Consider the following 27828-nt stretch of genomic DNA (forward strand, 5'->3'; position numbering starts at 1 on the left):
GAGCTTGCAGTGAGCTGAGATCCGGCCACTGCACTCCAGCTCGGGCGACACAGAGCGAGACTCTGTCTCAAAAAAAAAAAAAAAGAGGATGGAGATGCGATGACTTGGGCTTCCCGCTCTGTATGGCGTGCTGAGCTCCAGCTCCATGCCTACCTCTGGCTCTGTCAGAATGACCATCTTCACCAGGTGCACCCGAAACTCAGCCCCCAGGGACGGGTCCCGAAGCAGTTCTGCCCCCTGTGGAAGGGCAAATGAGAGAGGTAACCCGTCGGGTGGGCATTGCCAGTCCCAGGCAGCTGCTGACTCCCAGGGTCCCCAGGGTGTGAAGGGCTGGAAAGCATGTGTGGGAAGCGGGGGCTCCTAAAATGCGATGCACAGTCAGCCGTGCCTCTGCTGCTCCTCAGCTCACGGCTCAGGAAGGCCAACTAATGCAAGGAAAACAAACTCCAAAGCAAGGGGATGAGAGCACACAGACGGTCACGAGTTGGATATTCCAGTCAAATGCTGCTCCTCTCAGACCACAGACTCCTCTCAGATTACAGGAGCCTGCCACCATGCCCAGCTAATTTTTGTATTTTTAATAGATATGGAGTTTCACCATGTTGGCCAGGCTGGTCTTGAACTCCTGACTTCAGGTGATACACCTGCCTTGGCCTCCCAAAGTGCTGGGATTATAGGCATGAGCCACCACACCCAGCCTTGTTTGTCTTTCTGAGATGGCCATTAGTGGGGTAGTGCTTCCTGCCCACCCTTCCCCAGCTTTCAAGTGAAGGGGGGCTGCAGGGGTTCAGGTGCTAGCAAGAAATGAAGGTGGCCATCTCCTTTGCCAGCAGTCTCTGTTTAGACTTCAGACTGGTGACCTGTCCTCGCCACTCTGAGTAGGGGACGAGAGAAAGAGAGAGGGCAGGGTCGGGGTACAGAGGGCAGTGTGAGCAGCCCACACCCCGTTTGCCAGGGTTGTGTTAGCTGAGCCTCCTGGGGGTCAAATGGATACTGAGGAAGAGGCCAGGCTTGAGGGTGGCCCCAGGTGAAGGGACTTGAGTAGTGAGAGGCTACAGGGTGTGCATGTGCTATGGAGCTGTGAGGGGGTGTGGGACCTCACCCACCTCCACCCAGGGGAGGGAGGGAGAAGAGGAAGAGCCCCGAGCCATTCTACCTGAGTTTTACCCACTGTATTTAGACCACCAGATACACCAGCCCACAGACATTGGTCACCAGCCCACAGACATTGGTCACCAGCCCTGGCCATGGGGACCTGCACAGGCCAGCGCCATCCCTGGAGGTTGCTCCTGTGGGGGCACTCACAATGTTGAGGTTGGTGAGCACGTAGCGCTCCGTGTCCTCCTGGTGAGCCTGGAAGACATCGGGGCCCACGGCCACCAGCAGCTCCAGGTGTAGGATGCTGCCTGCAGCTCGCCTCTGCCTCTGCCTCTGCCTCTGGAAGCCAGGGGAAGGAGGGCGGCCTGGAGGGGCAGGGGGAGAGCAGAGGGCAATGGTTCTAGAAAGCAAGTAGTGGAAAGCTAACAGGAGAGAGGCTGGCGGGTCTTGGAAGGATGGCCTTCCGAAGTCAAGACATTGCGTGTCACCCCCACCCCAAGAGCTGGACCCCGTTAGTGACTGGGCATGCAAAGGGCAGGGCCCAGGAGGAGCTGTTGGGCTATGGTGTCCTTTAGGTCACCCCATCAAGACAAGCTTCCTACTGCCCTGGTGGCTCTGCCCAAAGGGGAAAGCCCCTGCCCTGCCTCCCGGACCCTGCTCTGGACACAGGTGTTTCATGAGTAACATCACGGACCCCGACAGGAAACGGAACACAAGTGGAGCCCGGTGGTCTCTTGGGAAGCAGGGACCCAGACCAGCCCTCACTGTCCTCTCCCAAGGGAGCCCTTAGAGGGCCAGGGACCCTGGGCAATGATCTCCCAGTCCTTCAGGAGCGGCAGAGCTAGAAGGACCCAGGCTATGGGTACCCAGACAGCATCGGCTGCATCCAGCCCCCCGGGATGGCTCCAGGCACTGGTTAGTGTGCATGTGGCCTAGACCACAAAGAACCAGGTCACAAGATGGGCCTTGCCCTCCCGTTCCCCCTGACCACTAGCCCACCTGCCTCTGGCCCCCATCAGCCGTTAGTCAAGTTGTCAATGGCCCTACTGGGAAGGGGGCTCGCACCCGGAGACGGTCACACACAGGGCCTGTGGGCAATGGGGACAGGCCTTTATCATAAGGAAATCCATGGCCTTAGGAGGGAGCCTGAGCCAGTACCTATCTTGTTTCCCACAGAAGGAATAAATATTTACATCCACAGCCAGAAACCACAAGAGCTCCTGAAAACCAGCCAGCTCAGCAGAGGCCACGGGGCAGAAGGGGCCAGCCAATCAGTGACCGTTCCCTTGTGATATTTAACAGAAGCTAGGGTGAGAACCCTGGCCTGGCTGGAACATCCAGACCAGCTTTTATCAACTTGGCAGGAAGTAACAGAGTTAATTAATAGGGGTGACAGCAGCTTCTCTGACCTTCTCCTGCCAGATCCACCAAAAATCCCAGACCACTGACTCAATGGTGAGATACCCCTCAAAAGTCCAGAGACACTTCCCTGGGACAGAAGACATCAGGACAAGTACCTTTTAAGGGAGCACCAGGGCTCAAGTAAGAAGACACAGCCTGTGGCTCCAAAGCCTGAAGAAAACTCTGCAAGACAAAAAGAGATGGATGGGGCTGGGTGCAGTGGCTCACGCCTGTAATCCTAACACTTGGGGAGACCGAGGTGGGAGGATCACTTGATCCAGGAGTTTGAGACCAGCCGGGGCAACATAACAAGACCCCATGTTAAAAAAAAAAAAAAAGAAGAAGAAGAAAGAAAGAGAAAGACAGAAAGACAGAAGAAAGGAAGGAATGAGGGAGAGAGGGAGGGAGGGAGGGAAGGAAGGAAGGAAGGAAGGAAGGAAGGAAGGAAGGAGGAAAGAAAGAAGAAAAAGAGACGGATGAAGAAAGAGACAGGAAGCAGGAGGTGGGTGAGGCCAACCAAGAAGGAGAGGGGGAAATCAGAGACAGGGAGCGGGAGAGGAAGGGAAAGGCAGAGAAGAGCAACCCACATAGTTTGGGACAAACTAGTATCTGTCTGTTCAGCTTCACTGGATGAGCAGGTGGTACTGAGACACTGAGTCCCTCTTCAGTGAGCACACTTCATCCCCCAAAACCCCAAGTGCAGACTTCCCTGCCCAGCGCAAACCCCAAAGCTGATGTAGTCAGCTGTTTGGCACTCCCCTCGCCCCAGGTAGCTCAGAATACCCCACCGAGAGGCTCCCAGAGGCTCCCAGAATACCCCCGCTCCTGCAAATGTGCCCACCTGCTGGAAATGGGAGGGTCCCCAGCAGCCCAGGAGAAAGCCACAGGCAAGGATTCCGGCCACACAGAGGGAAGGGCATCTTGCCCGGGGGTGACGCTGGCGCATCCTCAGGAGAGCCAGCCTGCAGAGTGGAGCAGAGGGAGAGGGCGCTTTGGTGACTGGGAGTCTGGCCAGCGTGGAATGGACAGGCCTGCTCGCTGGGCGGGACAATTAGGCAGTGTTTACTCTTGGAAGCTTCCTGCCAGGGCAGGGCCGTGGCTAGGGTGGGCGGCCTGCAACTCCTCCTGCTGCAGCCTGGACCTTGCTCTAAGATGGTTGCAGTTCAGGGTACCCCGCAGCCCAGTCCTGCACTCCAGAGGGCTCTCCGGATGTGCACACCCACCTCCTCAGAGGAGGCCTAGCCATCTAGAAGGGACACTGGACCAGAAACCCGCAGACGGGGGTTCACGAGGATGCCAGGACCTTGGGCTGGCTCTCTCTCTGGGGTCCCCACTCCCATCTGACAGATGAAAGTCTGTGCCAAAGACATCGTGGTTCTGGCTCAACTCTCTGACTACTCTGTGCCTGTGCCTGATGGGGAGAGTCGCAGAAGCAGGCTGCACGGCACCAGATCTCCGCATTATCACAAACCGCCTGGCAATCCCCCTCACCTCCTGGAAGGCTCTCTTCACATGCTCCAAACCACTCTTTTACACCCCTCACACCCACACAGCCGCACAAGCTGATGACCATCAGGGGGATTCACCTTGTGTTTCCACCCCTCAAAGTGCAACCTCTCTCCTTCTCTGCAATCAGGGAGGACGCACCTACACTCCCTGCCAGGCCCTGGCTCTGGATCCCTTCCCAGCTCTCTTCTCCTGCATGGTTAGTTTCTGTCCCTCTGCTAGAGCCATTCATTCATTCCTTCAGCCAACAAATGTTTCACTGAGCCCCTGAAACAGGCCAGGCTCTGTGCTAGACACCAGGAAAGCAGCCACGAGCCAGGCAGACAGCAGCGTCGGCCTCTCACAGCTTAAATTCTAGGAAAGAGAGCCAGACAGCACAGTTGCTAGACAAACACGTGTTGCGTATGTACTCTGTTCAAAGATGGTAAGTGTCATGGAGAAAAATACAGCAGAATAAAGGAATGGGGGGCTGGAGGGGAGGGTGTGCTTCCATGCAGGAAGGTAAGGAGACTCTTGGAGAAGGGGGCATCCTTAGATGTCGAGATCCTAGTACCTGGCTCACCCCATCAGCATACATGATTCTGCTGTCTCTTTTTTGGTTTTTGTTTTTTGAGACAGAGTCTTGCTGTGTCGCCCAGGCTGGAGTGCACTGGCACGATCTTGGCTCACTGCAGCCTCCGCCACCCAGGTTCAAGTGATTCTCCTGCTTCAGCCTCCCTCGTGGCTGGGATTACAGGTGCCCGCCACCACGCCTGGCTAGTTATTGTATATTTAGTAGAGATGGGGTTTCACCATGTTGGCCAAGCTGGTCTCAAACTCCTGACCTCAGGTGAGCTGACTGCCTCGGCCTCCCAAAGTGCTGGGATTACAGGCATGAGCCCCACCACACCCAGGCACTCTGGTGTCTCTTGATTACAATCAACAACCTTCCCTTGACCCGCACTGTCCTCCCACCATAGCCCTGTTTCTGGCTTTCTTTAAGAACTTGGAAATATTATTTTCAGTAGCTATCTCCACTTCCTTGCCTCCAATTCCCACATCCCACTGAAATTGATCTTTAAAAGGTCACCAATATCTTTGTGAACCCTGAAAGAGCCAATCCTTCATGATAGTTCCCAAGTCACTAACCGGGTCTAAATTCAAAGTAGGACCTAGAAGCCATTTGCTGACTAGGGTCACACACACATTCTGCATTCCTGGAAAGCCCCCACTCTCGCTTACCTCTGGGATGGTTTCATAGCTGTCTGTTCCTATTTATGCCACCAGAATCAACCCATCGACTGTGACCCACATCGACCAATCTGAACTCAGTAAGTATTAACCAGTCAGAACTAAGCAAGTGTGCCTTCCTCATTTGCATAAGTGGACCAAAGTGGGAACCTGAGCAGCTACAAAAGACAACCTATTTCTTTGTTCTCTTTGTTCTCTGGAATGCACCTTTGTACAGAAGGCTGCATCGCCCTGGTTTGTAAACTGCTGGAACAAATTTTTTTCCTTTTTTAAAAAGAAAACCCGGGCCAGGTGCGGTGGCTCACGCCTGTAATCCCAGCACTTTGGGAGGCTGAGGCAGGCGGATCACAAGGTCAGGAGTTTGAGATCAGCCTGGCCAGCGTAATGAAACCCCATCTCTACTAAAAATACAAAAATTAGGCCAGGTGCGGTGGCTCACGCCTGTAATCCCAACACTTTGGGAGGCCTAGGCGGGTGGATCACCGAGGTCTGGAGATCAAGACCAGCCTGGCCAACATGGAGAAACCCGATTTCTACTAAAAGTACAAAATTATTCAGGCATGGTGGCACATGCCTGTAATCCCAGCTACTCGGGAGGCTGAGGCAGAAGAGTCACTTGAACCCACGAGGTGGAGGGTGCGGTAAGCCGAGATTGCACCATTGCACTCCAGCCTGGGTGACAAGAACAAAACTTCGTCTCAAAAAAAAATAAAAAAATTAGCTGGGCATGGTGGCATGCACCTGTAGTCCCAGCTACTTGGGAGGCTGAGGCAGAAGAATTGCTTGAACCCAGGAGGTGGAGATTGTGGTGAGCTGATACCACACCACTGCACTCCAGCCTGGGCAGAGAGCAAGACTCCATCTCAAAAAAAAAAAAAAGAAAAAAGAAAACCCTTTTCAGTGGACTTGTTGACAATCTCAGTGCCATATCTGGTTCCCATCTCTCTGTCCTCGTCTTTCTCAGCCTCTCAGCAGCATCTGATGTGGTTTATTCTCCCCCTGGAGTCTCTAATGCCACTCACATCCACCTCTCCTCCCACCACATTGACTGCTCTCCCTCAGCCTCCTCTGTTGCTTCGCCCCCGGAGAGCCCCAAGCACCTGTTACCTGGCCTTAGCCCTTCACTCCCTATATTGGTACTCTCTCCTTGGGTGAACTAATCCAGGCTCATGGTTTCAACACTAATTATATGCTGACGATTTCCAAATTACATCTCCAGCACTGACCCTTCTCTAAGCTTAGGAATCTTAGATCCTGCTGCTGATTAGACGTCTCTCGTTGGTGACTGAAGGCCCATTCAAACTCAGCAAGTGTGAAAAGGAGCTCATGGCTCCACTCCCATACTTCACCCTGCCTCCTGCAGACATTTATTGAGATGATAAATGGCAACACCCAGTTGCTCAGACCAAAATCCTAGGAGCCTCACCTCCCTGTTACTCCATCAACCTTTGCCTGTTACACACGCACATCAAATCTATCCACTCCCAGCTGGGCACGGTGGCTCACACCTGTAATCCCAGCACTTTGGGGGGGCCAAGGCGGATGGATCACTTGAGGTCAGGAGTTTGAGACAGCCTGGCCAACATGGTGAAACCCCAGGTCTACTAAAAATACAAAAATGAGCAGAGCATGGTAGCGTGCACCTGCAATCCCAGCTACTCAGGAGGCTGAGGCAGGGGTATGACTTGAACCCAGGAGGCAGAGGTTAAGGGAGGAGACCACCCCTCATATTGTCTTATGCCCAATTTCTGCTTCCAAAGAAAGAAGTAAAAACTAAAAGGCAGAAATAAAATCCACAGGCAGACAGCCTGGCGCTGCGCCCTGGGCCTGGTTAAAGATCGACCCTTGACCTAACTGCTTATGTTATCTATAGATTTCAGACATTGTATGGAAAAGCATTGTGAAAATCCCTGTCCTGTTCTGTTGCTTTCTGATTACCAGTGCATGCAGCCCCGAGTCACATGCTCCCTGCTTGCTCAATCATCACGACCCTCTCACATGACCCTCTCACACGGACCCCCTTAGAGCTGTAAGCCCTTAAAAGGGACAGGAATTGCACACTCGGAGAGCTCGGTTTTTGAAGACCTGAGTCTGCAGATGCTCCCAGCTAAATAAAGCCCTTTCCTTCTACAATTCGGTGTCTGAGGGGTTCTTGTCTGCGGCTGGTCCTGCTACACAGTGAACTGGCGGGAACTCCTCCCTGTGCCTGGGCCTCAGTTTCCCCACTGTATATAGAAGATGAGCCGCTGTGAGGCTAAGCGTGGGGCAGCCCGAGGCGGGAAAGGCCCGAGAGTCCAGGACACAGTCCAGGGACCAAGCCCGGCTCTCACTAGCCCGACCGCCCAGTGCCCCCACGCGCTGCTGCCCCACCCGGTGCTACACACACAGCGGCCCACCAGTTCCCTTCTGGCGTCCGCATCTCTCATCCCCATCCCGGATCTTGGGGAGGTCCTCGGCTTGCCCAATCAAACTCGAGGTCGATGACCCCGGATGCCGCTGGCTAACGCGGCGGCCCAAGTCCGGTGAGGGCGAACCGCCCAGGCTGCGCGGAACCAGAGGCGGAGGCCCGGTTTCCGGCCGGTTGCGGAGAGACAAGCACTTCCGGGGACTGGAGCGTGCGCCCTGAGGCATGCTGGACGCGTGCGGGGTCTCTTCCGGAGTCTTTTCCTGGGCCGGGTCGCTGAGGTGAGTGTGTTTCGGCCTGGCCTGGGCAGGCCCTTGTGCTGCCGCGGCGCCGGGCCTGGGGAGGCCGAGGTCTCGGCTGGTCGCCGGCCCAGGCGCTGGACCGCGCAGCAGGATGGTGAAGGCGAAGGTCCCCGCCTCCAAGCGCGCCCCGAGCAGCCCCGTGGCTAAGCCGGGTCCTGTCAAGACGCTCACTCGGAAGAAAAACAAGAAGAAAAAAAGGTTTTGGAAAAGCAAGGCGCAGGAAGTAAGCAAGAAGCCAGGAAGCGGTCCTGGTGTTGTGGTGCGACCTCCAAAGGCACCAGAAGACTTTTCTCAAAACTGGAAGGCGCTGCAAGAGGTGAGGCTTGAGGGGGCCCGGGCGCAGCGCTGCGCAGCTCATTCCCGCAGAACGCGACGGAGGGAAAGACTTGGGTAGCCCCAAAATTTAGGACCTGTAAAGGCAGGTTTGAATCGAAATCTTGTAAACATCTTTTCACAAGAAAGGTGGCCTGTTGAGGGAGGTCTCGAACTTGTTTGCATGGAATTGATGAATTATTTCAAGTACAAAAAAGCAGAGATAAACTCTTGTACCTTTTGCATAATGAACTAACTAGAATAGATTTTACAAAGAGAAATTTAGCTTAAAATCCCGAAAGCAGCCCGGGCGCGGGGACTCGCGCCTGTAATCCCAGCACTTTGGAAGGCCGAGGCGGGCGGATCCCCTGAGGTCAAGAGTTCGAGACCAGCCCGGCCAACATGGTGAAAACCCATGTCTACTAAACAAATGCAAAAAATATTAGCCTGGCGTGATGGCGCGCGCCGGCGCAGCTACTTGGGGAGGCTGAGGCAGAAGAATCGCTTGAACCCGGGAGGCAGAGGCTGTAGTAAGCCGAGATCGTGTCACTGCACTCCAGCCTGGGCAACAGAGTGAAACTCCGTCTCAAAAAAAAAAAAAAAAAAAAATCCCGAAACCAGATGAACCACCCAAGGACAGTGAAAAGAACACACTCCTGGCTGGGCTCGGCGGCTCACGCCTGTAATCTCAGCACTTTGGGAGGCCAAGGCGGGTGAATCATTTGAGGCCAGGAGTTCGAGACCAGCCTGGCCAACATGGTGAAACCCTGTCTCTACTAAAAATACAAAAAAATTAGCCGGGCGTGGTGTCACGCACCTGTAGTTCCAGTTACTAGGGAGACTGAGACAGGAGAATCACTTGAACCCGGGAGGCAGGGGTGCAATGAGCAGAGAATGTGCCACAGCACTCCAGCCTGGGCGACAGAGCGAGACTCAGTCTCAAACAACAACAACAAAAGAACACACTGGTCTGTGTAGCAAGACAGGGAGAAAGAAGATCCCTGTGTAGAGGTGAAAAGCAGATAGCAGACATGTGATAGAGACGGTTCTAGCAACACTTATGATCTTGAAATAAAAATTGAGCTCCTAAAATGTGCACTCTACCATGTGCTCTGTGCCATGTGTGTTGCAATCCCCACAATAAGACTGTGAGGTGGACACTTTCATCATGTCTATTGTACAGGTGAGGAAATAGGCTGGAAAAGGTTAAATAGATCGTCTAAGATTGCGGCTGGGAACCAGGTGGCTGACTCTGGAGTCCATGCTTTAAGACTGTGTTTTACCTGCTGTCTCTCTAGTGACTGGTGCTTCTCTAGAGATTGCCTGCTCTCTCCCAGACACTCTTCCGCGTGTGTCACTCGTACATTCTTACCACATCCCTTGGAGCTCCCTTGAAGCTACTGTTAGGATCGTAGCTCACTGCTGCCTGGGCTCCAGTGATTTTCCTGCCTCAGCCTCCTGAGTAGCGCACATCTGTAATCCCAGCACTTTGGGAGGCCCAGGCAGGAGGATCACTTGAGCTCAGGAGTTCAAGTCCAGCCTGAGCAACATGGTGAGATTCCGTCTCTAAAAAAAGTAAAAAGTAGTTTTTCAAAAAAGAAATATGATCCCCAGTGTTCGAGATGGGGCCCATAGGCGGTATTGGGTCATGGGGGTACATCCCTCATGAATGACTTGGTGCTCTCCCCTCAGTAATGAGTAAATTCTCACTCTGCTAGTTCATTCGAGAGCTGGTTGTTTTAAAAGAGCCTAGCACCTTTCTTGCTTGCTCTCTCGCCATGCGACACACCTGCTCCCCCTTCACCTTACACCATGATGGGAAGCTTCCTGCGGCCTCACCAGAAACAGATGCTGGCACCATGCTTCTTGTACCTCCTGCAAAACCATGAGCTAAATAAACCCGTTTTCTTTGTAAATTACCAAACACAGGTATTCCTTTATAGCAATGCACAATGAACTAATACAGAAGGGGTTTCACTTTGTTGCCCAGGCTGGTCTTCAACTCCTGGTTCAAGCAGTCCTCCCACCTCAGCCTCCCCGAATGCTTCTTGAACCTCCTGATACTCTGCACAATATCTCAGTGCAGGCTTTCCTAATGATTTTCCCGTCTTGACACACGGGACCAGTCAAATACCCATGGGCAGCCTCAGGGTTCTGTGGGATTTCTTGAACACCAACTCCTCTTCTCCCAAGAAAGAAAAGCAAAATAAGTGAATGGAAGGGATGTTTGCTATAGGGAAACTTCTGAGTTTTTTCTAATTCATCCAAGAAAGTCAGCTCTTCAGTTCTTTACCTATCACAGGAACAGGTGAGTAACACCCTCCTCATCATCACACTGTGGTGGAGCCCATTCCAGCTGGGGATTTGAACTCAGGGAGGAAGCTGGGCTCTAAGACTGCAGGAGCCTCTGCTTGGGTGACAGCCAAGCTGTGGCTGCCAGCAGTTCTTCAGCGACTCCAGCTTGACAGAAGCTTTTCTTTTCGTTTATCACACCCCCCACCTCCCTGAGACCTTCACAGCAGTAGCAAACCAGGGAATCTTGTAAAAAAAAAAAAAAAAAAGGTGATTTCTGTGTAGCAGGGTGTTGGCCCAAGCTGTGAGGGAAGTTAACTCCAAAATTCTTTCTAGATAAACTAAAAAGGGAAGTGGTCTGCGGTGTCCAGCCACTCAACAGGTACCTAAGGTGTGGAATGAGTTTGAAATTTTGTATGCCTGAAGGAGCAGGTATAAAATGTGTTATAAGATAAGCAAAGAAACAGTATTTCACCACAAGTGACTCATGAGAATGAAAAAGCTTTTTCCAAACCGTTTGAAAATGAATTTCAGTGATGTGAATGGGAATTGTATAGATGTGACTGGTGTATATGTGTGTATATACATACACATGTAAGTTTTTTATCAGTCTGCTGTGTGTAATTTCCAAATTCAAATGTAGCATGTATTTTATTTTGGGTCCCAGTGGCTGCTGAAACAAAAATCTCAGGCCCCAGAAAAGCCTCTTGTCATCTCTCAGATGGGTTCCAAAAAGAAGCCCAAAATTACCCAGCAAAACAAAAAAGAGACCTCACCTCAAGTAAAGGGAGAGGAGATGCCGGCAGGAAAAGACCAAGAGGCCAGCAGGGGCTCTGTTCCTTCAGGCTCCAAGATGGACAGGAAGGCGCCAGTACCTCGCAGGAAGGCCAGTGGAGCAGAGCACAATAAGAAAGGAACCAAGGAAAAGACAAATAGTGATATTGTTCCAGAACGGGGGGACATCAAGCATAAGAAGCGGAAAGCTAAGGAGGCAGCCCCGGCCCCACCCACCGAGTAAGTATGGGCCACCTCACCACTGAGGACCGAGGCGCAGGGACTTCACCAAGGCCTGCCTCCTTATGGAGGCTGGTGGCCTCACCACAGTCTCTCCATCACCTTACCCTGATGTCGTCTGTTCCTTGTTTACTTGCTGTTACTTGTATTCCCCTAGAGTGTGGGCATGATAAGGCAGGGCCTGCTTCTTCCGAGCGTTGACCAGAGCTCAGCATTTAGTGGGTGCCAGTACACGTGTGTGGAAGGAAAGCATGCTGAAGCCAGAAAGACCCGACTATGAGGCCTGTCCGTGCTTCTCGCCAGTTGGGTGGCTTGGGGCAAGTTCCTGACGTCCTCTGTGCCTTGTGTTAGTCCTGGTGGCGTCACAAGGAGATGGCGAGGTTGGCTCTCTTGGCTCAGTGCCTGGTGATTACTTCAACCCTGTGATGGAGCCAGGTGTGGTGCCTGTTGCCTGTCGTCCCAGCTCCTCAGGAGGCCAAGGTGGGAGGATCACTTGATCCCAGGAGGTCGAGGCTGCAGTGAGCTGTGATTGCACTTCTGCCTCCAGCCCGGGTGATGGAGCGAGACTCAAAAAAACAAGTGAAAAGAATAAACCCTGTGCTGGCCACCCACGTGGGGTGGACCAGGAGTCAGTGGCTATCTCTGAATGGTTCAACTAGAGGTGACGTGTTCGTAAGGCACAGCTGGCTTCGTGTCGCCTGGGTGTTCAGGACATGGTCGCTGACAGCTGAGGAAGGAGCCATTTGGGGGCCTCCCTGTGTTGTGCTAGGCAGGCTGTCTGGGATAGAGTTCAGTGAGGCGGGCCCGCTGCTTCCTCTTGAGGCTTATTATCAAGTGCGGTAGACAGACTGTATGTAAATGGCAGCTGTTGCCTAAGTGTGGTCAGGAGAAATCTGGTGAGGAGAAGGTGTTGGGAGCCTGGGACAAGGGGGACGTGTCCATTCAGTGGGGCCAGGAAGGGCTTTTCTAAGGAAATGACATTTAACCTTAGCCTAAGAGACAGACTCCCCAGGCAGGTGTTACGTACCTGCGTGAGCATCCGAGTATGGAGGGCAAAGGGTTCTGTGTTTCCATCTTACAGGCATTGTGTCTGTCTGTGTTTCCTAAGTGTTTGATAATGAACCCGTTCCTTTCATTATTAAAATGCTAGCACTCGTTACACCTGGGCAGTGGGTTATATATTTCTGTTTTATATTCTTTGTGCTTGTCTGTGTTCCTAAATCTTAAATAATGAATGTATTTTCTAATTAGAAAAGAGATGAGGCCGGGCGCTGTGGCTCACACCTGTAATCCCAGCTCTTTGGGAGGCCGAGGTGGGCGGATCACTTGAGGCTCAGGAGTTCAAGACCAGCCTGGCCAACATGACGAAACCCCGTATCTACTAAAAATACAAAAAATTAGCCAAGCGTGGTAGTGGGCGCCTGTAATCCCAGCTACTAGGGAGGCTGAGGCAAGAGAGTTGCTTGAACCTGGGAGGCAAAGGTTGCAGTGAGCCAAGATTGTGCCACTGCACTCCAGGCTGGGTGACCCAGTGAGACTCCATCTCAAAAAAAAAAAAAAGGAAAATGTCAAGATAATCAAAATAGCAGAAGCAGCAGGGCCAGCAGTCGGGGTGTCTGGGGTCAGCCTGTGGGAGAGGCAGGCTGTGCCGTTGCTCCACTTACCTGCACAGTCAGCCGCACAGCCCTGCCCTGCCAGTTGCACTAGGCTCTTCTGGTGATCAGCTTGTTACCTTTGCCTTTTAGGGAAGACATCTGGTTTGACGACGTGGACCCGGCGGATATCGAAGCTGCCATAGGTCCAGAGGCGGCCAAGATAGCGAGGAAACAGTTGGGTCAGAGCGAGGGCAGCGTCAGCCTCAGCCTCATGAAAGAGCAGGCCTTCGGCGGGTACGCTGGTCTCAGGGAGCGGGATCTGCTGGGGATGCCTAGCCGTAGAGGGCGGGGCTTCTTCAAGGAAGAGGATACTTTCCTCTCCCCGAGGTGAATGGAGCAAGCACCTCCCAGGGTCCTGCTAAGAACCAGGACCACACAGAGCTTGTCACGTGGGTGCAAATGAGTGAGGGGCAGAGAGCTTGCTGACACTTTGTCCATGGATCCCTGGGGCTCTGACCTGGAGCCCTGTGTCCTGCTGTGTTTATTAAACTAGAGCCTTTGGTTACCCTTCAGCCTGACAAGAGCCTTAGCCTTGGACTGTGAGATGGTGGGCGTGGGCCCTAAGGGGGAGGACAGCGTGGCCGCCCGTGTATCCATCGTGAACCAGCATGGGAAGTGCGTTTATGATAAGTACATCAAACCAACCGAGCCCGTGACGGACTATAGGACGGCGGTCAGTGGGATTCGGCCTGAGAATCTCAAGCAGGGTATGTCATCTGCAGCTCAGGAACTTAGAAGGGAAAGTTGTAACTGTGGATGCATTTTCTCCCTTTTGTTCCCTTTTCCTTCTGAGACCACTCACTGTAGCTAGTTTCGATGTGTCTTGTCTCCTCTTGGGGCGATGGGTTTTCAAATACAAAGGGCATCCTTAGACGGCTTTACACCCATTTCTGCCTTGCACTTCACTGCCTCCTGTCTACTGACTTGAAGACCAGGTCAGTAGCTGGGCATGGTGGCTCGTGCCTGTAGTCCCAGCTACTCAGGAGCCCAAGGAGGGAGGACTGCTTGAGCCCAGGAATTCAGGTCCAGCCTGGACGACATAGCGAGACCTTGTTTCTAAAAAAAAATTTTTTTTTTTTTGAGATGGAGTTTTGCTCTTGTTGCCCAGGCTGAAGTGCAATAGCATAATCTCGGCTTACTGCAACCTCTGCCTCCTGGGTTCAAGCGATTCCCCTGCCTCAGCCTCCCGAGTAGCTGGGATTATAGGCATGCGCCACCATGCCCAGCTAATTTTGTGTTTTTAGTAGAGACAGGGATTCTTCATGTTGGTCAGGCTGGTCTCGAACTCCCAACCTCAGGTAATCTGCCTGCCTCGGCCTCCCAAAGTGCTGGGATTACAGGCGTGAGCCACCGCGCCTGGCCTTGTAAAAACTGTTTTTAAAAAATTAGCTGGTCCTACTTGGCTTGGGCCACCCCTGGTCTAGTCAGCCCTGTTTGGAAGTACACGTGGGGTTGGTGGTGGGGTGGTCCCCAAAAGCAGGCAGGGCTGCCTCTGGAGCCCAGGGCCTAGGGCAGCACATCTCTGCCCGTTTTTTGGGGGCAGTTTTGTTTTTATTTCCATTAGGAAAATTGTCAAGTAAATTATAAGGTTGAATAGGCAGAACCGCGCTGCCAGGCGGCTCTAAAAGTTTCTCAGTGTCTACGCTCAACATATGCTCTCCTCCAGCCACGAGCCGACTTTGCAGACTGTGAGGAGCACTTTACTCCTCTCCTCAGAGGTGGTCCTCGGCAGCCACCCCTGCCAGGGGCCCGCAAGGCACTTCTCCCAGGGGGTGGGTGGATGTGGTGGCTTCAAGTCACCCTCCGCGGTGGCATTGCTGGCCTGACCCTTTGTCTTAGGACTGACCAGAGGTGGGAGCGGGGCTGCCTCCTCAAAGAATGATGGTGATGTATGTGTTGCAAAAAACCGCTGCTTTGTGTTGATTTTCCAGGAGAACAGCTTGAAGTTGTTCAGAAGGAAGTGGCAGAGATGCTGAAGGGCAGAATTCTAGTGGGACACGCTCTGCATAATGACCTGAAGGTACTGGGTTCCCTGCTGGGGACTCGGTCTGCCCCTGCTCCGTGCGTGTTACACTCACCCCCTTGTGCTGTGTTGTGGAGTTTTTTTAAATGGTTGGGTTTGTGCCCTGTGTTGGGAATACTTTGGTAATAATATCAGATACCACGTGCTGAGTTCTTACTGTGTTTTAGGAACCATGTGAGGCTCTTGTTTTGAGAACCTCCAGCAAAACTGGGGTTCCCGTACCAGAGCAGCTGGCAATCCCACTCTAACAAGAAATGAAGGTGCTGATACCTCTTTTACCTGGAAGAGGGCCTAATGCCCAGTTGTCCTGTCCGTGACCAGGGTCCCTCTGCAGGAAACTAGTTTATCCTGGCAGATGCCCTGTGGCCCGTGTTCAGGTTACGCCTGCCTGACCATCACCCTGGCCCTGGGAGCTTGCCTATGCCTTCTTCCTGGCATCCCGAGGAAAATCCCGCCTGAGGCAGCCCCTGGTTGTTCAGACGGAAGGTGCAAATTCAGACACCAGCACTGTGGGAAACAAGTTCAAAGACATACACAGACCCTGGGCAGGGCAGGCCTCATGGGTGGGGAGGGCAGCCCGCCATCCCCTGGTCATCCGAGGCAGGAATGAAGAGTCAGGCAGAGCGAGTATGCGTGTATTTACAGGAGAACAGGGTGGGGGTCACTTTGAGTTTATGGGCAAATGCTGGATGTTGGTTTAAAGGACACGGTGGGAACAGCGGGGAGGCCAGTCTGCTAGGTGGGAGAGATACTTCTTAAGTTCTCACCTCTGCCTACCGGCTTGAAGCACTTGGGTGTGGTGAGGAACTTGAGGCCGTTCAGAAGGAAGTGGCAGAGATGCTAATGGTCAAAAAGCAGCCTTTGCTGTGGTGCTCCCGTTATGGCACTATAGAGATCTCTTGAATCCATTAAAGATGCCAGAGGTGTTCATGCTTGTTTATAGAGGGTGAAACTGAGTTGAGAACCACCCGAGCAATATCCTCACAGAAAGTCTTGTGTGCTCCTGTCATATCCCCTCAGAGACTGCCACTGTGGTAACTTGTCCTTCCCTCCTGACTCTGGCTTCATCCCTGGTAACTTGTGCAACACATGTTTAAGTCTTTCTTGAAGATTATGCTAAGGACCAGACACAGTGGCTCATGTCTGTAATCACAGGTTTTTGGGAGGCTGAGGCTGGAGGATTGCTTGAGGCCAGGAGTTAGAGACCAGCCTGAGTAACATAGGGAGACCCCATCTCTATAAAAAAATTTTAAATTAGCCAGGTGTGGTGGCATGTGCCTGTTGTCCCAGCTACTCAGGAGGCTGGGGTGGAAGGATCAGTTGAGCCCAGGAGGTCAAGGCTGCAGGGAGCCATGATTACCCCATAGCACTGAAGCCCAGCTGACAGAGTGAGAGCCTATCAAAAAAAAAGGCTAGGTGCGGTGGCTCACGCCTGTAATCCTAGCACTTTGGGAGGCCGAGGCGGGAAGATCATGAGGTCAGAAGATCAAGACCATCCTGGCTAACATGGTGAAACCCCGTTTCCACTAAAAAATACAAAAAATTAGCCAGGCATGGTGGCGGGCGCCTGTTGTCCCAGCTACTCAGGAGGCTGAGGCAGGAGAATGGCGTGAACCCAGGAGGCGGTGCTTGCAGTGAGCCAAGATCGTGCCACTGCACTCCAGCCTGGGCGACAGAGCAAGACTCTTGTCTCAAAAAAAAAAAAGATTGCATGCTAAGATTGCAAGATGAGCTGTTAAAATGTGTTATTTCCAACTTCCTGATGTGCAGAAACAACTCAAAATACAAGTATAATATAGGAATAAGTTGGTTGCTGGTTAATTGTTGACTGTTTTTCTCCTACTTCCTTGATTTCAAGATTTTGTTTTTATTGTCTCTGACTGTTGGGCATCAGCTTAAGTCAGTGTGATAAATTTCCTCATGGAGTTTAAGTTCGTATCGATGCCTCGTTTCCGTGTGTGTGTGACATACTTGGATTCCCTACAAGATGTTACTTGCAGGGCAGCCACGGTGGCTCACACCTGTAGTCCCACCACTTTGGGAGGCCGAGTCAGGTGGATCACCTGAGGTCAGGAGTTTGAGACCAGCCTGGCCAACATGGCAAAACCTTGTCTCTACTGAAGAATACAGAAATCAGCCAGGCGTGGTGGCAGGCACTTGTAATCCCAGCTACTCGGGAGGCTGAGGCAGGAGAATCACTTGAAACCTGGAGGCGGAGGTTGCAGTCAGCCAAGACTGAGCCACTGCATTCCAGCCTGGGTGACAGAGCAAGACTATGTCACACACACACAAAGATGTTACTTGTAAAAGGTGGCGGGGGGAGGGGGTTCTGCTACTATAAACCAAAAATGAAAATGATTATCATTATATTTTCTTTTTCTAGGTACTGTTTCTTGATCATCCAAAAAAGAAGATTCGAGACACACAGAAATATAAACCTTTCAAGAGTCAAGTAAAGGTACTTAAAATGAGTGTGACTCAAGATACCGTATTTCTGTTTTGCTGGTCACTTCATTGTTTCTGGTCACTGGTGGCTGACTTGTTGGTTAAAGGCTTTTTGTTTTTCCTTTTAACCTTTAAAACTAGAAGGAATGTTTAAAAATAGAGTTCTGCTAATTGCTGACCTTAAAAATGATTGCAACGGAGGGCAAGTTATTTCCACTCTAACCTCTGAAACAGGGTCACTGACTAAGGGCCTGGTGCCACTGTCGTATCTACTGTAGAGGGTGCCAAGGGCACAGCTGTTCTTCATCCTCCTTTTTTTTTTCTTTCTTTCTTTTTTTTTTTAGTCAGGGTCTTGCTCTGTCACCCAGGCTGGAGTGCAGTGGCATGATCTCGGCTCACCGTAACTGCCGCCTCCCAGGCTCAGGCAATCCTTCCACCTTAGCCTCTGAAATAGCTGGGACTGTAGGCATATGCCACCACCCCGACTGATTTTTTCATTTTTTTGTAGAGATAGGGTCTTGCTATGTTGCCCTGGCTGTTGTCAAACTCCTGGGCTCGAGTGATCTGCCCTCCTTGGCCTCCTAAGTGCTGAGATTACAGGTGTGAGTCACCATGCCTGACCAGAGCTGTCCCTCTTGAAATAAGCAGGGAGGCCTCAAGGTGGGAGATGGGGATGCTGACTCCTCCCCTGGCCCTCTCCCTTGATTGGCTGATGGGGTGTGTCACCAGCCCATCATGGTATAAAGAGGTTGCAGCTGGTGGCTGCCACCCTAAGTGCCATGAGCACTTCCACTGAGAGGCAAACTGTAGGTTGCTTGGGTGAGCTTCAGTAGCCAACCCCTCCCTGCTGGGTGTGGTGACCCTGTGTGGGCAGAGCCTGCAGAGGCCCCCACCCACCTCTTCCCCCTTTGCAGAGTGGAAGGCCGTCTCTGCGACTACTTTCAGAGAAGATCCTTGGGCTCCAGGTCCAGCAGGCGGAGCACTGTTCGGTGAGTGTGTCCTGGGGAGCAGTCCGTGGGGTTTGGGGCGGTTTCTCACCAGGAACCAGACGTGAGTCACCTGACACAGACATGGGGGAGGAGGGGCCTGGGCACCTGCTTTTCCTACGAGGCTATGGGTCAAAAAAAAAAAATGGCAGAGCAGAGTTACGGAATTTTGGTTAAATTCTGAATATGCACATTTAACGAATTTAACACAACACAAAAGAACTGCATTCTCATTATTTGGAGAAAAAGTTGCCAAGTAATTACAAAGCCCCCCAACCCCAGCCCTCCAGCCCTGCCCTGACCCGCCCGCTGAGCAGCTGGCTCCGCCTCTGTGGAGCAGTCACTCCCTGCAGCGTGGCCTCAGCGCTTTGGGCCCTTTGTGCCCGTCTGCTTGGTCCTTGTGCCCCTGTGCCTGGTGCCCAGCCTGCCATCACCCTGCACTCAGAAACCTAAAAAGGCAGCGTGTTTGTTGCTTCACCTCTTTCGGTTCCCCTTTCTTCTCCTGGGAGGGGTGTCTGAGTCACAGAAGTGGGGGGACCATCAGGTCATTGCTCCCTCTGCTTCTGTTGTGTCCTCCCTCCCCATCTCGGTGACATTTTTGGCCGGGTCCACATCTCACTCAGTACGTCCCTAGCAGAGTGGCTAGTGGGAGGGCTCAGTCATTGCGGGGTTGACTGTGGGCCGCAGCTATGCCTCGTCACCTGCTGGGATGTTTCGTGTCGTCTAGATTCAGGATGCCCAGGCAGCAATGAGGCTGTACATCATGGTGAAGAAGGAGTGGGAGAGCATGGCCCGAGACAGGCGTCCCCTGCTGACCGCTCCAGACCACTGCAGTGACGACACCTAGCAGCCCTGTCCTGCTGCTGCTGCTGCTGCCCCCCTACAGAGGCAATGTGACCAGTCACAGGGACAGATCACATCTCCCCACAGTGTCTACTCTGGTGAAACCTTTTCAGAATCATGACAGGGGGCATGGCATGGTGCTACTGAGAACGTCCTCCTTCCTCTTGACTTTGTGGTCTGAAACCTGGTCTTACTGTCCATGTGTGTTCGGGCCTGGATGGTCGGGGTGGGGAGCAGGGAGGAAGCCAGGATGTGGACAGCAGGGGCTGCCATGAGCATGCCTGGCCATGCTTTACCAACTGCTGACTGCTTGGGAGAGGCGAGGATGGGGCCTGTGGGCCGCCAGCTTGTACAGTGCTGTCACCGCCCATCTTCAGTGACCACTCACCCTGGGGTGAGGTGCTCAGCACCTTCCTCTTGGGGGGCCACATTTTCCTCCTTTGTCTTACGGGACATGACAAGCTCCGCTGGGCTTGAGGGGCCCAGACCCGGTGTCTGCAGTCAGCTCCTGAGACACGGCTGGCCAGCACAACAGGTGTTACATCAGGGGCTTCCTGTGGCCGTTTGGACTTTGAGCGTTTATCTAAATTGGCCCAGGGTTGGCTGGTGGCTCACCCAGCAGAGGCTTCTCCCCATAGCGCAAGGATGTGTCGCCTGGGCATGGTGACCACGGTTATTCCTGGAGGTCGGCAGACGTGCTGACCTTGGGCTATTTGAGCTAGAGAAGCTATGTGACGCTAGCCGGTGGCTTGCTTGGCTAGGCCCTGGTTTGAGACGCCCCTGGGAACTAGAGTCAGGAACAGCCAGTGGCACTGACTAGGGGATGGAGTCCAGGGCGTTATTGGGCCACCTGACAGCTGGACAGAACAGGTGCAGACGCACCGAGGATGTGATTTAAAATAAATGCAGGCCGGGCGCGGTGGCTCAAGCCTGTAATCCCAGCACTTTGGGAGGCTGAGACGGGCGGATCACGAGGTCAGGAGTTTGAGACCATCCTGGCTAACACGGTGAAACCCCGTCTCTACTAAAAAATACAAAAAGCTAGCCGGGCGTGGTGGCGGCGCCTGTAGTCCCGGCTACTCGGGAGGCTGAGGCAGGAGAATGGCGTAAACCCGGGAGGCGGAGCTTGCAGTGAGCTGAGATCCGGCCACTGCACTCCAGCCCGGGCGACAGAGCGAGACTCCGTCTCAAAAAAAAATAAATAAAATAAAATAAATGCAGATGTTTACTTTGAATGGAACCTATGGAGGCTCAGTGTTGACTCTCATCTAGAATGGTCTGGAAGGACTTCCATGTCCAGGGCGAGGTCTACAGAGACTGCAGAATTAAGTACCCCACTGGCCAGTCACGGCGTCTTGCCAGAAACGATTAAGGCAGAAACTGGCCTTGGGCCTCTTTATTAGTCACCTAAGAGGACTAATGTGTGTGAGGTGTGCCTTCTGGTCCCAGACGACCCTCCCCCCCACCCCAAGGGAAACAGTGGCCCATGGAAAGGAAGGGCAGGGAGAGGGCACATGTGGAGGAGGGGCCTGTGGGGTGTCTGTCTTCTCTCCAGCATCAGGGCTGAGCTGCTTCTCCACCCGGGGGGCTGGGAGAGGTGGCCGCCTCCAGCCTCAGGAGCACTTTTTCTGCGTAAGAAACCAGCTCCTGGAAGGAGGAAGCAGGCAGGTCAGTTTTCATGGACAGTCCCTGGGTCCAGGAGCAGTTACTCATGTGACTCAATCCAGTTGTCATGGACAGGAAACTCTTTGGAGAGGTCTGATTACCCCTCCTGTTTACGATTGATTTTGGCCCAGTCATAGAGACAGAATAATAGGCAGGCAGGAGAGCAGTCTTGAAAACTATACGTGTGGAGATCAAGGTCAGTTCCATGCAATCATCTGTTCCAGGCCCCCAGACGTGGTGCACCCCGGCTGGGGGCTTCCACCTGGAGGGAGGCCTGGTTTGCTGAAGGTACTGCTGTCACTCACCAGGCTGGAGGTGAAGCGCTCCTTGATCTCCTGGACCAGGGCCTTCATACTGCTGGACACCAGCTCCGGCAGGATCTCCTCTGCGGGTGGAGCAAGGAGGTCCTGAGGCCAGAGCCCCTCCTGTGCCCCTTGCCAGGAGCCCCAGAAGGACGAGGGTGGGTCACAGTCCCTTTGGGCTTGACATGCACAGAGCCACCTTGCAGTTCGGGGCCCCATGCGTCCCCATCAGCCAGGAAAACCCCTGGTGTTCAGAAGATGACAAATGTGTGGGAAGTTTCAGAGGGCTGAGAAGCGGGGTTGAGCCTGTCTTCTGTGCACTCCTTCCCTGTCAGTTACAGGGGGAGCAGGCACCCCTGACCACTGGGCTCTAGGGGGTGTGATGTGAGAAGGGGCTCTCACCATAGGAAGCCAAGTGAACCAGCAGCATGCCCACGTTCTCCACCACCTCCGGGTCATCCTTGTGGAGCTGGTAGGTCTCTTTGACGAGGCTGAGGCCACTGCCACCCTCCTCCTGCACCACCACCTTGAAGGCCGCCAGCTCTGGGGGATGGGTGAGAGTGGGTTCATGCCCCACTGTTGCCCTGAAAGGGAAGAGCCTTCTGCCCAGGACAGGGGATGGTACCCCAGAGCTCACACACACAGGGCTGGGACAGGACAAGAGACCCAGGGGGCCCCATCAGCTTGGGCAGACCAGCAGGATGGCATGGCCTGAACAGGGCCACACAAGAACAGAGGAGGCAGCCCCCCAAGGGCCAAAGGAGTTGTCGTCACTCTGAGGAAGGTTGGGTAGTACAGAGGTCAAGACCATGAGCCCGGAGTCGCTAGGCACCAGCTGGGGTCTGGGCCGGGCCCCAGGTGCTCTGCGAAGGACTGTGCTGTGGGTCGAGCCTCAGTTGTGCTGTGCTCAGCACCGGGCCCAGCCTGTCTTGCTGGGTAACAGGCAGGGTTGTGTTGTGGGGAATTGGAGACACCGACTCCAGAGCTGTTTTGATCAGTCACGGTGTGCCTACATGTTGGGAAACATGCAGATGTGATGTGTTTATGGACAGAGAGAGGGTCACAGGGTAGCATAATGCAGAGATAGAATTTATCAAGTGTGCATGGAAGTCTTGATGGTGATTTCTGGATGATTGGACTTTAGATCGTTTTTAATTTATTTTCCTTTTTGATTTCTTCTGTTTTTTGGTTTGTGGCACCTGGCAGATGTAAGGCTGATGGAGGCTGATTCTTGTCCCCACCTGTAGGTGGCAGCCTCGTCCTGTCCCCAGGCTCACCTGACACCTTCACCAGGCTGGCCAGTCCCCGGTAGGCATTGTTCACCAGCAGGACTCTGTTCTGGCACAGCCGGATGCTTTGCAGGAGCAGCGCCACCACTTGTTCAAACTGCCGCTCCTTGATGCAGCCTGCAGAAAGGGGCCGGGCTGCCTTGTACCTGCTGTGTGCGCGAGGCCCACGGCTCCCAGCCCCAGGGGCCCAGGGCGCCCACCCAGCTTACCCAGTAGGGACAGCAGCCAGAAGACTCCGCAGCTGGCTTCCGCCATTTCCCCATCCGCAGGGTAGGTGGCCAACACCTGGCTGATGAGGTCCGGGACCTTCTCCAAAGGGGCCTTGTTCACAATGATACCTGGAACCAGGACAGGGATGGACGGGGACACCCAGGCCTTGGTTATGTGCAGGGGGGCCTTCCACCCCCAATCTGCTGCCTTCCTCCAGCTATGGACAAGAGCAGAAATGGGGTGGGAGAGGTCAGCTGTCCTCAGAGAGTTGTGGGGATTAGCCCAGGAGAGGCTTGGAGAATCCCACACTTTGGGTGCTGGCAGGGTTGTTGGGTTTCCTGGGCTTTCCATGGTTTGGAGCTCTCTTTTTCCTGGGGCACTGGAGTGCCAAGATGGGGTCTAGAGGAGGGGAAGCAGCACAGGCCGGAGGGCCCCCTTACTGTGAATCAAAAATCAAAACAGGGCATCCAGCACCACCGCTGTCCCCTGGAACCAGGACTGCCTGGAAAATTCCAGGACGTTTCCCTGGGCAGGAGGCACTTAAAACTGAGGGGTCTGCCCATTGGGCAAGAAGTCCTGAAGCCTGGCCTCTGTGAGAAGGCCTTTCCTCCCCCACCTTTTCTCTCTCTGCTCCTTGATTTTCTTCTGTTGCAGGCTCTCAGAAGAGCCTTTCCCAGGCCATGGCTGTCGTGCTTCAGCGACAGGACATGGAGGTCCTCAAAGGCTCTCAGGGGCAGTTGGGGAGCGACTAGGGGAGGGCTCCCAGCCCCGGTGGGACAGCAGGAGGAGGGCCCCTCACCATCCAGCAGGAGGGCCCAGAGCAGGCCCAGGCCACTGACGCAGACGTCCCTGTTTTCGAGGGAGCTGTTGAGGTGCTCCAGGATGTGCTCCAGCAGCCCAGCATTCTGCAGCTCCTCCGACACTGACTCTGACTCTGTGGGTGGGCCAGAATGAGGGCCCCAGGGCCTCTCCCTCCAGGAAGCCTTCCTGCCTCTGTTGTCCTTGGGCACTGCAGTCCCATTTGACCTGCGATCTGGGGGGTGCCTGCTCTGGGCCAAGTCATGTGCACTCAACGGAGCCCTGAACAGGAGGACATGGGACTGGCCCCAGAGGAGTCTGTCCATCTCATGGGCCACCAGTCCCAATAGCTGCCATCCCACTAGCAGGCTGGGTCTGACCTCTGTAGCTTCCCATCCAGGGGGCCTGGCCCTGCCTCCTGGGCCCACAGAGCCGGACTGTGCCTTCCAGGATGGAACCATGACGGGGCCCTATCCTGGTAGGATGAACTGGCATCCATTCTGCCTGACGGTTCCAGTTGACATCTATTCCTAGTGCCTCCTTTCACTCCCAAAAGTGAGATCAGTCGTGTATGATCAGCTATCCAGTCTATGCAGTAAAGAGGGTGCTGGGACCCAGCCCTGACCCGTGCTGCATGGGACTGCTGGCGGCTGTCCTTAGGCTCTCTCAAGGCCCAGCTTCCTGTTGGGGAGAACAGTGCCCACCCAATTTGTGGGTGAGGCTGTGAGCGCTCTGTGTGGCTCTCTCCTTCCCACAGTCCTGGCTGGCGGCTTCGGAAGCCTACTGGGCCCTATGGAATGGAGACACAGGGCATTTGCCCTCCAGCCTCCCAGAAGGGGCAGGAAGTGTGGGAAATAGATGTCATTGGTGTGAAGCCCACAGCCGCGCCTGGCATGTCTGTAGAGGGAACCAGTGACTTCAAGAGTGGAAGCTTGTCATCAAGATGGAAAAGGATGCGACCAGCATTTGGGGTGACCGAATGAAGATGGCCAAATGCCTCTGTGCATCTCAGGAGGAGGCCCAGCACTGTCCTGTCCAACCCACCTGTACCCCAAACCAACCCTTCCCAAGATCCCTGGGAAGGGCTGTCCCGGAGTGTGGGTGGGGCAGGAGGTGGCTGGCAGACACACCCTGGGTCGTGGTGATGGCTAGCAGGCTGTAGACCAAGACAAGGAGCGACTCCTCCTCGGGGTAGCTCCGAAGAGCACTCAGCACGGCGGAGGTGATGGCTGGGTTGCAGGGAGCCTGGGCTTCCGGGTGGTGTACCAGCGCTGCTCGGGCCAGAGGAAGACGCCTGGGGTTAGCCCCACACCTGGGGCGCGGGACGAGACACACAAGACTCTCAGGCTGGGGGATAGCATCTCCACTTTGCATGAAGGAAACCGAGGTCTGCCTTGTTCTCCTGGCCTAGAGCAGGCCTCCGTGAATCCGTGTGCCCTAATGGAGTGAAGGGCTGGAGGGGAGCCCTGCCTGGCCAGGCCACCCATCCTGGTCCCCGGGAGCCAGCCAGGCAGCACTGAACACAATTTCAACATTGTAGGGAACTCCAAACTTCAACAGTGAAACTGGAAAGGTGGCCAGGCGCGGTGGCTCATGCCTGTAATCCCAGCACTTTGGGAGGCTGAGGCGGGTGGATCATGACATCAGGAGTTCAAGACCAGCCTGTCTGACATGGTGAAACCCATCTCTACTAAAAATACAAAAATTAGCCGGGTGTTGTGGTGGCAGGTGCCTGTAGTCTCAGCTACTCAGGAGGCTGAGGCAGGAAAATCGCTTGAACCCAGGAGGTGGAGGTTGCAGTAAACCGAGATCGTACCACTGCACTCCGGCCTGGGTGACGAGCAAAACTCCATCTCAAAAAAAACCACAAAAACTAGAAAGGTAACTAAATACTTTTTGTTTAAAAAAAATCATCAAAGCTAATTCAACTTTTTTAACAACCTAGGTCTCTCATAGGAGGCTCGGACTGTCAGCTCCAGCCTCTTCCATCAGGGCAGTGAAATCAACTCAGCACTGTCCTCCTACCAGCCCTCTTCAGAGGATGCAACCCATCCTCCCTGAGGGTCACTCCAGAGGACCTCGTGTCCAGCTCCTTGCTTCATAGCTGGGAAACTGGCGGGAGCAGCAGGAACTTGTCCAGAGCCACGGAGCAGGCAAAACGCAGGCGTGGGTGGGATCCGCATCTCTAGGCTCCTGGCCTATGCCCTCTGCCATCCAGGATGGGGTCCAGTGGGCACAGGATGGCATGGACTGTCCAGAGGGTCAGATGCCAACCAGGTAACAGGTAGGGATGGAGCTAGGCCACCAGGAGTGTCTCCCCCACTTGGCCTGGCCCTGGCATCCGCCTTGGCCTAGAAGGTGCAGCAGCAGGGAGCAGGGCATGGATTCCCCCAACCCACCCAGCCCGGTGCCCACCTTGGCCCAGGAGGCACAGCTGCAGGAAGGAGCACACAGCCTCCCTGACCCCACCTGGCCTGGTTTGGCACCCACCTTGGCCCAGGAGGTGCAGCAGCAGGGAGCAGGCACACAGCTGGATGTCAAGGACCCTGTCATGCAGCTGCATGGTCGTGACCACCACCTCCACCAGCTCCGGGGACCACTGCAGACCTGGCAGGGTGGGTGGCACAGGGGAGACTCATTTTGGGCCAGGTTGGGGGCATATAGAGCAGACCGGGGCCCCCAGAGGCTGGTGGGAGCCTGCAGGGCCCTAGGTGGATGAATAGAAGGGGGAAGGACAATGAGGATTAGTGCTAGGTCCGTGGAGTGCATGCCATGTCTGCCACGGGTGCATGTTCTGTGCTGCCCACAGCCCTGTGAAGTGGCCCCTCCCGGGACTGCCCTCCTTGTGCAGATGAGGAACCTGGGGTCAGTGGGATGAAAGCACCTGCTCTTCAGCAGTTTGAAACCAGCCAGTCTACTCCAGAGCCCTTGGCTGCAACTGCCTTGAGGGTGGGCGTGGGTGGGCTCCATCCACCCTGCCACTGTGCCAGGAACTGTTGTGGGCTGGGGACTGGGTGAGGGACAGTGGCCAGGCAGCCATCCCTCCACTGTAGGCTCATGAGAGCAACAAGGATAAAGTCCTGGCACCCAGAGTGCGGAGCGAAGCAAGCCCCCCTCCCCACCTTTTTTTTTTTTTTGAGACAGAGTCTCACTCTGTTGCTCAGACTTTTCTGTGGCATCATCTCAGCTCACTGCAACCTCCACCTCCTGGGTTCAAGCGATTCTCCTGCCTCAGCCTCCTGAGTTGCTGAGATTACAGGCATGCGCCACCACATCTGGCTAATTTTTGTATTTTTAGTTGAGACAGGGTTTCACCATGTTGGCCAGGCTGGTCTTGAACTTGTGATCTCAAGTGATCCGCCCACCTCAGCCTCCAAAAGTGCTGGGATTTCAGGCATGAGTCACCGTGCTCAGCTGCAAGCCCATTTCTAAGCAAGACGTGGAGGGAGGTGTGGTTCTGGGTGGTGGGAAAGACCTGCCCTTTGGGATGGGGCCCAACAGCTTCCCTAGTTTCCCCAGGGAGGCAAAATCTGTCTTCCCAGGGACTCCGTCCTGGTCACAACTGAGCTACAAAAGGGGTCGAAGAGGAGGAGGGGAGGGAGGGAATGGTAAATTAGGCCCATGTGAGGCCTCTGCCACCTACTCAAAGGCCAGGGCTGGGCCACTGCAACAAACCTCAGTGGATTCCTAATCCAGGTCTGATGGATAGATGGACGGATGGATAGATGGATAGATGGATGGATGGATGGATGGATGGATGGATGGATGGATGGATGGATGTGTGAAAGTAATGTTCAGGCAGGTGAAAAAGGTTGAATGATTTTATGAAAGTATGTTTTGACACACATGTTTTAAAAAGTGGCCGGGCACGGTGTCTCATGCCTGTAATCCCAACACTTTGGAAGGCCGAGACAGGCAGATCACCTGAGACCAGCCTGGCCAACATGGTGAAATCGCCTCTCTACTAAAAATACAAAAAATTAGCCGGGTGTGGTGGCATGCACCTGTAGTCCCAGCTACTTGGGAGGCTGAGGCAGGAGAATCACTTGAACC

The 27828-nt window shown here is 54.1% G+C and overlaps 3 protein-coding genes across 3 annotated transcripts in view; 1 reads left to right on the plus strand and 2 right to left on the minus strand.

Annotated features, from left to right (window-relative positions):
• The window catches only part of ADAMTS13 (ADAM metallopeptidase with thrombospondin type 1 motif, 13), a 39430-nt gene extending 35308 nt beyond the window's left edge, over window positions 1-4122 (minus strand). Inside the window, 4 exon segments of the mRNA XM_011931141.1 lie at window positions 154-237; window positions 1306-1463; window positions 2616-2682; window positions 3341-4122. Of these exon segments, the coding sequence (XP_011786531.1) occupies window positions 154-237; window positions 1306-1463; window positions 2616-2682; window positions 3341-3445 (414 nt within the window). The 5' untranslated portion in view covers window positions 3446-4122.
• Window positions 4123-7835: 3713 nt separating this feature from the next.
• On the plus strand, window positions 7836-20751 carry REXO4 (REX4, RNA exonuclease 4 homolog (S. cerevisiae)). Its single transcript, XM_011931140.1, has 9 exons — window positions 7836-8257; window positions 11267-11559; window positions 13305-13448; window positions 13728-13921; window positions 15146-15234; window positions 17621-17695; window positions 18597-18671; window positions 19396-20420; window positions 20733-20751. Exons 1-8 carry the CDS (start codon window positions 8033-8035, stop codon window positions 19513-19515), a joined length of 1215 nt encoding a protein of 404 aa, XP_011786530.1. The 5' UTR covers window positions 7836-8032; the 3' UTR covers window positions 19516-20420; window positions 20733-20751.
• Window positions 20752-20892: 141 nt separating this feature from the next.
• The window catches only part of STKLD1 (serine/threonine kinase-like domain containing 1), a 28994-nt gene continuing 22058 nt past the window's right edge, over window positions 20893-27828 (minus strand). The window contains exons 12-18 of the mRNA XM_011931139.1: window positions 26266-26382; window positions 24906-25046; window positions 23777-23911; window positions 22977-23105; window positions 22756-22884; window positions 21881-22021; window positions 20893-21561 (exon numbers count right to left, since the gene is read on the minus strand). Of these exons, the coding sequence (XP_011786529.1) occupies window positions 21374-21561; window positions 21881-22021; window positions 22756-22884; window positions 22977-23105; window positions 23777-23911; window positions 24906-25046; window positions 26266-26382 (980 nt within the window). The 3' untranslated portion in view covers window positions 20893-21373. The remainder of the gene's footprint in view (window positions 21562-21880; window positions 22022-22755; window positions 22885-22976; window positions 23106-23776; window positions 23912-24905; window positions 25047-26265; window positions 26383-27828) is intronic.

The sequence above is a fragment of the Colobus angolensis genome, unplaced genomic scaffold (assembly GCF_000951035.1).
Source record: "Colobus angolensis palliatus isolate OR3802 unplaced genomic scaffold, Cang.pa_1.0 Scaffold9, whole genome shotgun sequence".
Classification (NCBI taxonomy): domain Eukaryota; kingdom Metazoa; phylum Chordata; class Mammalia; order Primates; family Cercopithecidae; genus Colobus; species Colobus angolensis.